Genomic DNA, 10428 nt, shown 5'->3' on the forward strand with positions numbered 1-10428 from the left:
AGCTCAAGGCTAGCGCTCTACCACTTGAGCCACAGCGCCACTTCCGGCTTTGTCAGCTTATGTGGTGCTGAGAAATTGAACCCAGGGCCTCAAGCATGCAAGGCAAGCGCTCTACCACTGAGCCACCTTCCCAGCCCGTCCTTGAGCTTTTTTGCTCAAGGCTAGCACCCTACCACTTTGAGCCACAGCGCCACTTCCAGTTTTCTGGTGGTTCACTGGAGATAAGAGTGTCACAGACTTTTCTGCCTGGGCTAGCTTTGAGCCATGATCCTCAGATCTCAGTCTCCTGAGTAGTTAGGATGACAGGCTTGAGCTATCAGTGCCTGGTCATCTCATTGAAAAATAATCCCCTCTCCCCCACCTGGTGCTTGAAATCACAGCCCCTGTACCTTAGTTTTGTTTTTTGTTTTTGTTTTTCTTAAGTCTGGTGCTCTGTTACTTCAGTCTTTGCTCCACTTCTGGTTTTGTGCTGGCTAATTGGAGAGAGTCTCATGGACTCTTCCTGTTTGGGCTGGCTTCCAAATATGATCCTCAGATCTCAGCCTCCTGGGCAGCTAGGATTACAGATGTGAGCCACCAGTGCCTGGCTAGGTTTATACTTCATCTGATTGGAGAAATACTCCTACTCCCAGCGGTGGTCTAGATGACGCCTGACAGAATCCTTTTTCTCTTGAGCCATAAAGATATTCTCAGATGGCATTTTACCAAGAACACAGGAGGGAGTGGGTAAAGAATCAGACCAATCAATGCTTTTATAAATGTGTTACTTTTATTGAGTAGGCATCAAGCCTTTCTCTGTGTCAAGTAATGGAAAAACTGTATCACATAGATTACAGAGCTATTTTTTAACTTGAGATAATATTTCATAAAAGAAATTTAATTCAGCTCTTCTGTTAAAAAAAACTGCAGTAGTCATTACTAGAAGTTTTCCAAAATGAAAGCAAGATTGACTACATATTGCAGAAATTGGGTTAGTATTTTTATTTTTTATTTTCATGTGTGTGTGTGTGTGTGTGTGTGTGTGTGTGTTGGTCCTCTCCTGAGGCTCAAACTCAGAGTCTGGACTCTGTCCCTAAGCTTTTTGATCAAAGATAGCACTCTGCCACTTGAGCCACAACTCCACTTCTGGCTTTTTGGTGATTAATGGGAGATAATAGTCTCACTGACTTTTCTGCGCAGGCTGGCTTTGAACCTGGATTGTCAGATGCCAGCCTCCTGAGTCCCTAGGATTACAGGTGGGAGTCACCTGTGCCTTGGTTTAGTATTCTAAAGGATTAGACCACCGTGGAGGAGACGGTTCTTGACCAAGAATGGATGGGTAGACAGAAAAGGATTTTGCATTGGAAAAGAGTATTTGAATTAATGCTCGCAGGTAGGGAAAGGTTCTGAACAACTTGATCCAAGTCCTGTGATTTCGTATACATTTTTTTTTTAGAGAGCACATTTTTCTAATTTATTTATTTATTTTTCTGCTTATGTGGTGCTGAGGAATCGAACCCAGGGCCTCATGCATGCAAGGCAAGCACTCTACCCCTGAGCCACCTTCCCAGCCCTCGCATACATTTTTGATGCGATGTTTTCTTCTGCCATCCATGGACAAAAATAAACAGGGGGAAAAAAAGAAAGATCTACAGAGAAAGAAGGAACAAATTTCTGACATTGTTAGACCACATAACCTACTTACAAGACCAAGCAAATACCAGGGCGAGGTGTATACCCTGTGCTATCACTGGCTTGAGTGACCTCTGTTCCAAGGATGGTAGCCGGAGCTCAGGCCCTGCCAAGGGGGCAGAGCAGGGTCACCAAGGAACTTCATCCCTGCTTGGTCTCAGGGGAGCCCACTTTGCGTTCTGAGTGTCCCTGTGATCGTAGGACTGGACCCCTGGTGGGAGAGGTGAGCCCCTAATTGACCAGCAGCTCTGCTCTGTCCAGGGTAGGTTCGCCTCTGGGCAGTGGACCCCCGCCAGGCAAAAAGGCTGGTGTGGAGCCAAGGCCTGGCAGAAACAGATGTCCAGTCTAGCTGGGCAACACATGGAAGAGCAAAGGTCATTTGGTTAACAGGCGCGCAGAGGCCCACACGCCGCCTACTGAGCAGCCACAGGGGGGTGATGGGAGAGATGCCACTCCCGCGGGGGACCCGAAAGAATGGCAGCCAGAGAATAGGTAGCAAAAATATCCACACGCGTGGCCTAGGAGAGGGAGGAAGCCTCCGACGCGGGCTACAGCAGGACACGGGGCCTAGAAGCAGTGGATAACAGTCTTTTTCTTTTGGCCAACAGCTCAGAGGAAAATGCATTTTTGGCCCAAAGACCTAGAACGGGAACGCCAAGGTTAGGTAGTTGTGAAAAACTCCTTGGAAGAAGAAGAGGAGGCGGGGCGTCGGAGGGGGGCTGCTGGCCTGTGTGACTCCATTGTAAAATGACTGGGGGGGGGCGGGGGGGAGGGCTCAGGGGCGAGGCCCTGGCGCTGCGGTTTGATCATTTGTCTGCACAGCCCTCTTCTCCCCGCCTCTCATCTAAGAGACATTTTCTCTCCTTCTGTGGTTCTGTTCTGTGGAGAATCCTCCCCCACCTTTGGTCAGTCGTGGGGCTTGAACTCAGGGCCTGAGTGCTATCCTTGAGCTCTTTTGCTCAAACCTAGCACTCTACCACTTTGAGCCACAGCTCCCCTTAAAGGTTTTCTGGTGGTTCATTGGAGATAAAGAGTCTCACAGTCTTTCCTGCCTGGGCTGGCTTTGAACTGTGATCCTTCCGGCTCAGCTTCCTGATAGCTAAGGTGACAGGCACGTGTCCCTGGTGCCCCCCTGGGGAAACAGGTCTTTCCAGTGATCAGGGCTAGGCCATCCACTGCCACCATACTGGAAGAACCGAGAACTGAGAACCTCGGGACCCATGGGAAAGCCTTCTCCGGAATGGCTCAGGTGGACCATAACATCTCCGAGAGGGATGACGGGTAACCGGCCTTCCCTCTGCTTGATCCCAAGTACCCCTCCCAAAGAGGTGAGCCCCACGCCCGCCCGAGAGGCCGCTTCTGCCTGCTCAGGCCAGGTTCTCACACACAGAGATGGAGGGCCGGCCCACATCGCCATCTTGGACTGTCAGGGAGGTGGGTTTGTGTGCATAGCTAGGAAGATTCTCGATTTGATGGAGGCTGAAATGGACATTTTTAGGGGGGACCTTAATACCCATGCGATCATTCCTTTCTTTCCTTCAACAGATTATTTATCCAATGCCAAGTAAGTGTCAGGCACTGTTGTAGGTACCAGGATAGAACAATAGTGTGTGACACCTACAAAATTTCCTGCCCACATGGAGCGTACATTCTGTTGTGTGTGTGTGTAACACAATGAGAAAATGAGTAGTTCACACATACAAGGGCTCACAGGAAGGAGGGTGTGGAGTTCACAGGAGAAAGTATATGGAGGGCGGGATGTGTCAGATTTTTAAATACAGAAGGCCTGATTGAAAGGTGACATTGAAACAAAAAGGTAGGTAGTAAAGGGTGAGCCGTGACTGTACCAGGTGGAGCATGTGCAAAGGCCCGGAGGCAGGCGAGTGCAAGGACATTCTGTGGTAGGGACACTCTTTGTACGGTCGAGGCTTTTATTCTGGGGTGGGATAAAGTAGCGCTCTGATGTTTTGGAGATGTATTTCGAATTAGCTGGCTTTGCTGTTTGTCTTTGTGACATTAGCAGATTGCTTTGATTTGGGGGAAGATTCTGCCTACATTGACTCTTAAAACCAACCGGTACTCTTCAACTCTGTGTTAGATTGATATCCTAAAACTGTTCTTTGGGAAGAAAGCAAAAGTAGAAGCAAGATGTAGCATTTTGTATACACACAATTAGGGTTGATAGGAACCTGTTTAAAACAACAGCCACAAAATTGTTTTTGTAAGACTAAAATGATAAAATGCAAATTTCAACAACGCATTTGACAACACCAATGACAGCAGCAACAACAACAATAATAATAGAAGCCGTCAAATCCTTAGCATGTGCAGAGATAATAGCTTTGGTGCTGCTCCTGAGGATCTTGTGTGTTGAAGATGGCGGGGCCTGGCGACCTTCTTCACAGGGCACAGACTGCTGAGGGGCCCTGGCAGGACCGTCTCTCCTCTTTTGTCTGGGGCCAGGAGTGGGGAAGAGGAAGACCGAGTCTTTCTGGAAAGAAGAACCCTGTAGAGCTGCATGATCCTGTTTGTGGAGCTGAGAAGTGTGTCACCCGGCCTGACCCGGAAGTGATTCTCCAGCAATGGAGGCCTCCTGGGTGGGGGGTGAGGGAGGCCTCTGAGGGGTGTGTGTGGGGGAATGTCTCTCTAGATTGACCTGCCCTGGGATGGGCCCACCCACCCCTTCCTGTGAAAACCAGGAGGCACTTCAGAACCATGTTCTGTTGAAGTACAGTGGTGTCAGACTCACAGGTACCACCCTGGCTGCGCAGTGGGGCGGCCCAGGCTAGAGCTGGCTGGGTGAGCCGCCAACACAACGTTGAAAACACGCAAAAGCCTCCCCTAACATGGGCAAAGGACTACGTCACAAAGAAAGGGACCTGAAATGTGCCACAGGTGCCTTCAGATCTCACCCCAGGTCACAGTAAGCAAAAACGACACCGAATGGAACTTGCACATCGTTTGGGTTGTCTTATTTGCTTTGTCAGCCCTGGAACTTGAACTCAGGGCCTAGGCCCTGTCTCTGAGCTTTTTCTGCTCAGGGCTGGCACCCTACCACTGTGGGCCACAGTGCCACTTTTGGTTTTTTTTTTTTTTTTTTTGGCGGGTTCATTGGAGATAAGAGTCTCATAGACTTTCCTGCCCGGGCTGGCTTTGAACCATGATCCTCAGATCTCAGCCTCCTGAGTAGCTAGGATGACAGATGTGAGCCACCAGCACTGGGCTTTATCTTACACAAATTTCCCACCAGTGATTAGGTACAGTCCTCCCCCTTTCTTCCCCCTCCTCACCAACTTGAAATACAGTTTGCTAGGTAAGGATGGTTTTTGCAATATGTAATGGTTTGCAACATAAGTGTATGGGCTAAGGGAAGGGGTATTTAGGTACCCCAGCCCCAGGCCCACGCCTGAGGTATATATCTGGTTGGGGGACGGGGGGAAGGCATGGAGAATCCCTGTCATTTCATTCCACTGTAGTATCCCTGACCTACACTGTGAGAATGAACACGTTATTCTGGAAACCATGACATTTTTAAGGCAATAGAGCCACATGACCCTGGGTAACAAGAGGTAAGAAAAGCCCCTTAGAGATGGCATGAATGAAGAGAGCTCATTCACCAGGAAAGGTCCAAAAGCCAAGAATGGAAAAAAAAAAAACAACCAAAAACAAAACAAAAAACCCAAATCCAAAAACCAAAAACAAAGGGAAAGCCAAGCTCTATTAAAAACAGACATTATCTATTCCCACTTTCAGGGGGGTATTTGTACACACAGCAAAATAAATAATAAATAACAATAAAAAGCAGTTAAGCCTTTTTTTTTTTTTAAACCAGTCCTGGAGCTTGAATTCAGGGCCTGGGCGCAGTCCCTGAGCTCTTTTTGCTCAAGGCTGGTGCTCTACCACTTGAACCACATAGCTCCATTTTGGGCTTTTTCTGTGCTTAATTAGAGATAAGAGTCTCGCAGACTTTCTTGCCCGGCCTGGCTTTGAACTGCGATCCTCAGATCACAGTCTCCTGAGTAGCTAGGATGACAGCAGTGCGCCACTGGTGTCTGGCTAGCATTTAAGTCTTGAATCCACAGCAAGCACAGCCCTTTCCCCCCTCAAGGGACCACAAGGGTATGAAATGCTGCCCGGCCACGTTGTGAAATAATAGACACATAATTTCTTCTGGTAGACTTTCAACTTGGCTTGTAAAATTTCAGTGGAACACTGTAAAACATCTACAAATAGAATATACTAGAAAGGGGCTGGGAATGTGGCTGAGGGGTAGAGTGCTTGTCTAGCATACATAAAGCCCTGGGTTCGATTCCTCAGTACCACATACACAGAAAAAAGGTGGAAGTGGAGCTGTGGCTGGAGTGATAGAACACTAGCCTTGAGCAAAGAGAGCTCAGGCCCTGAGTTCAAGCCCCAGTACTGGCACCTCTCCCAACAACTGACTCAAGAGGACACATGTACAGGAAATGTGACGTCAATATTTGAAGTCACGTCTGGGAACCTTCTAGAAACATTGTCCTTCCCAGAAGTGGCCAGATCCGAAGGGGAACTATATTCTCCCACCAGAGCAGCCGGCAGGGCCTTCTGCATCCCCTTTCCTGTACCACAAAAGAGCCCTGAGGTACAGAGCTCATCCGGGAACTCTGTGGCCCACGTGTGACCACAGCAGGGTTGCTAATAATTGCCGTCTCTGGCCTGCTGCACCGTGACGGTCTCTGGGTAGGGACCTCGTCTCATGAGCTCGTCCGAGCCACGTGAAACATGCTGTGGATGAACAGATAGCTGGTGAACACCGCATCACAATGCGCCCTCTCTTCCTAGCTGTGAACGCTGTTTGGAGGCAGGGGCTCTCACAAGGGACAATGGCTGCTCTTAACCATGTGGACTGAGCCACACGGGTGTGCGCTCCCGGCAGGGGCCATGCTGAGGCTGGGGCCCTTCCAGGCGGCCAGAGGAGCAAGGCTGCATCCCGGGTACACCCCAACTTGTCTGGGTGCATGTGTCATCAGAGGGTGGGCTGGGTGAAAGTAACTTGGATCTGGGTCACCGTCTATAATATGTATATACTTTAGACACAGTCGGTATAGAGAACATTATACTAGGTAGACTATATACATATATGCTGTATATATTATATATACTTTATTATATAATATATACTTTATTATATAATATATACTGTGCTATATAATGTATATGTAATATACCGTATATAAACATGCATACCATATACTGTAACCACAACATGGTTTCTTATATTGGTTTCTAATAATATGGTTTCTAGTAATATACTATCTGTATATTATATGCAGCATATATTATAAAATATATAATTACTATGATATAATATATCATGTAATATATGACATATGATATACACTGCATAATATACATAAATATATAATATATATCTATTATATAATGTATATTACAATATACTATATAATATACTATATATAATATATACTATGTATAATATACTATACTATATAATATACTATACTATATATAGTATATTTTATACAGTATATATTATATAATATTCTTTTGTTAGGTTTTCTTCCATTACAATGGACTGCTATTTTTTAACTTTCATTTTTATTGTCTTTATGTAGTTGTACAAAGGTTTCAATTCAACATGTCAGTTGATGGGTACAATGCATTTTGTTCAGTGCAATAGACTGTTTTAATTCTTTTTGTCTTAAAAAAATAAAACCTGTCAGACAGCAGGAGGAAGAGAAAAGATTTGCATATCCAGTTTTAGAAATTTCCCGTTGGCTGTTTTCACATTTAAAATAAGAAATGAATCAAATGTGCATTGATGTCTCCTTGACCTGGGCATCTAAGTGTTTTTTTTTTTTCCTGAATGTGCATTGAAGCATTAGGAAGTTGTCTGTGTCGCTGATCAGAGCGATGGTCATGAATCAGGGCTATCTACAGTGCCAACGCCACCTGTCCCACAGCTTCAGAGCATGAAGCAGCTGCCTGGCATGATGTGACTAAAAGAATCAGTACAAGCTGGGTGCCGGAGGCGCACACCTGTCATCATGGCTACTCAGGAGGCTGAGGATCATGGTTCAAAGCCAGCTTAGGCAGGAAAGTCTGTGAGACTCTTATCTCCAATGAACCACCAGAAAACTAGGAGTGGTGCTGTGGCTCAAAGTGGAAGGATGCTAGCCTTGAGCAAAAATGCTCCGGGACAGTGCCCAGGCCCTGAGTTCAAGCCCCAGGACAAAACCAAAACAAAAATCTGTCCAGCTGGTGCTGGTGGCTCATGCCTGTAATCCTAACTACTCAGGAGGCCTTGAGATCTGAAGATGGTGGATGGAAGACAGCCACTGCACACACATTCCAGAGCCTCTTATCTCGTTAACCACTGAAAAAGCCAGATGCGGAGCTGTGGCTCAGGTGGTAGAGTGTTAGCCTTGAGCAAAAAAAAAAAACAAGTAACAACATCAAAAACCCCTTAGGAACAGTGTCTAGGTCGTGAGTTCAAGCCCTAGCATTGTCTCTCACACACACATCAAAAGAACCAGTCCAAATACAGCTGCCACAGATCCTCTTGATGAGAGATGTTTTCTAAATGACTTTTCCCCCTTTAGTAACAACTCCCCTCCCCCCAAAAAAACCCCCACTGGTCCTAATTAGGGATATGAATATTAGCAATCATCACACATCAAAACTATCTTGTTTGGCACGGGAAGTACAACCTTGAAACTATTTCTTCAAGATTCCATTCCACACATAATTTTCATTGAAGAACCCACGTAAGCAAAACTCGATTCAATTATGGCACACTCCCCGGGCTGTGCAATAGTGACCAACCACAGCAAAAACAAACACCACCACAAAGAGGAATTACACAAGGAGATAATCAGTTATTTTATTATAGTTTGCCAAGTAAGTAAAAAAAAAATCCCCTCCCCATCTTTTTTTTTTTTTAAGTTTTAAACTTTTTTGCTTTTGCTGCTCTTTATGTTGGAAAGGGGGTGGGGGGGGGAGGGAGAGGAAGCCTTGTTTCCGGAGAGTCCGGCTCAGTTCAGCTGGGTGAAAGAGGGGACCCACTTTCTGAATTCTCTGAGGATACGCGGACCCGGACCCGAGGGAAGCCAGGCGCCTTCTCCTTTCTGAGGATTTCAGGGGCACTGATCTAAAGGTGTGCCAGCATCCTTCCCTCTTCCCTTAGGGAGGCGGGACGGGTCCGCGTGGTTCTTGGCCAAGGTTGGAAGTCTCCAGAGGTAATTGGTAGGAAGAGGCTGAATATTGCTGTTCAAAACAAGGGAGCTAAGGACACAGTCTCTGGTTTTGATTTTCCTCAGGAAGTATAGGAGGCACCAAAAACAAAAAAACAAAAACAACAAAACAGTGACCAGGCTGCCCCCCTTCCCTGGGGTGGGGGAGCCGGAGGGCCGCGCCTCCCTGCCCGGTGGAGGAGGCGACCCCCCTCGTTCGCAGGGAGCCCCTTTACCTGGCTGAACCCAGATGTGGTGGAGGTGTGGGGTTACTTCCTTCCTTCAGCCCTTAGCTTTTGGAAATTTGGGGTGTGTGTGTGTGGCCCCGGCCAGGTTCAAAGCTGCCTAGTGGGGGTTCAGGCCCTTTTCTCTGCTGGGGTTGGGGGGGGGTCCATGTGATTCCACTCCCTACGGGGGGCCCCCCAGCCGACACGGGTCCACTGTGGGGTGTCTTGGCAGGAGGAATGGGGGCAGGATGGCGTGTTTGCTCCCCGGGGTGTGTGGGGGGGGTGCCCATCCGCATCAGGAGTTGCAAACCTGGCTCTGGGGACCCCCGGTGTCGCTTTGGAGGCCGGGATGGGTGGCCTCCACCTCACCACGCCCTGCGAGGTAGGTTGTCCGGTGCCTGTTCTACCAGGGCTGGGATGGCAGTGTGTGAATGGGGTTCGAGCCGGGGGTGGGGGTGCTCTGTGTGTGTGTGGCAAGGGAGGTTTTATTTATTTATTTTTGCTTATGGAATGAAGTGGTGTCATCCTAAAGGGCCACAGTGCGCACGCGCGCGTCCTGCCCGGTTCAGGTGTCTGTCTGTCTGTCTGGACGTCCGTGTGTGTGTGTGTATGGGGGGGGGGGAACACAGCTGGCAGAGGCTCCGCCCCAGCCGGAGCTGCGCTTGCGCGTTGGGGCCTCCCCACCCTCCCCCGCTGGGTGCTAACCAAAACGCACGCGCGGGGATCACTGTCTGGCAGAGGTCGGAAGAAGAAAAGGAAAGAAGAAGGGGGAAAAAAAGGAAAAAAAAATAAAAGCATGTAAAACACTCCCTTCTAAAAACAAAGGGCTGCGAATTTCTTTATTTTTCTCGTATAGAGGAACAAAAATACTCTTGCAATGGCTGTTGAGTTTCCACAGGTACGAGGCAGATGCTAGACTAGCAAACCCACTTTCCAACAGTATGACTTATTTCCTATCCGTCTACTACCTGAGTGGCGTCAGTGTAGGTTCAGGCACCATTAGGAACGTTTACCAAACACGTACACGGGGCACTGACAAGGAGGAGGCGCCGGCCTTTTCGGTGGACCTGGGCATGTAAAAAAGACACACCGACAGAATGGGGGGGTGGGGAGGGGGGGAGAAAAGAAAGAGAGAGGGGGGGATCGTGGCGGGGGGGGCGCTCAGGGCCGGGCCCCGCGCGTCTCGCGCCGGCGCCGCAGCTCCTCGCGGTAGCAGTAGGAGCAGTAGTGCTCGGTCTCCGCGCGCCCGTAGAACGCGCAGTTCTCGCGCTGGCACCGCCGCTGCGCCGGCCCGGGCC

The 10428-nt window shown here is 48.4% G+C and overlaps 1 protein-coding gene across 1 annotated transcript in view; it reads right to left on the bottom strand.

Annotated features, from left to right (window-relative positions):
- Positions 1–10291: 10291 nt before the first annotated feature.
- Otud7a (OTU deubiquitinase 7A) overlaps positions 10292–10428 on the bottom strand; it is an 82324-nt gene continuing 82187 nt past the window's right edge. The window contains exon 13 of the mRNA XM_013011901.1: positions 10292–10411. Within this exon, the coding sequence (XP_012867355.1) occupies positions 10292–10411 (120 nt within the window). The remainder of the gene's footprint in view (positions 10412–10428) is intronic.

Source organism: Dipodomys ordii, unplaced genomic scaffold, assembly GCF_000151885.1.
Source record: "Dipodomys ordii isolate 6190 unplaced genomic scaffold, Dord_2.0 Scaffold15, whole genome shotgun sequence".
NCBI classification, from domain to species: domain Eukaryota; kingdom Metazoa; phylum Chordata; class Mammalia; order Rodentia; family Heteromyidae; genus Dipodomys; species Dipodomys ordii.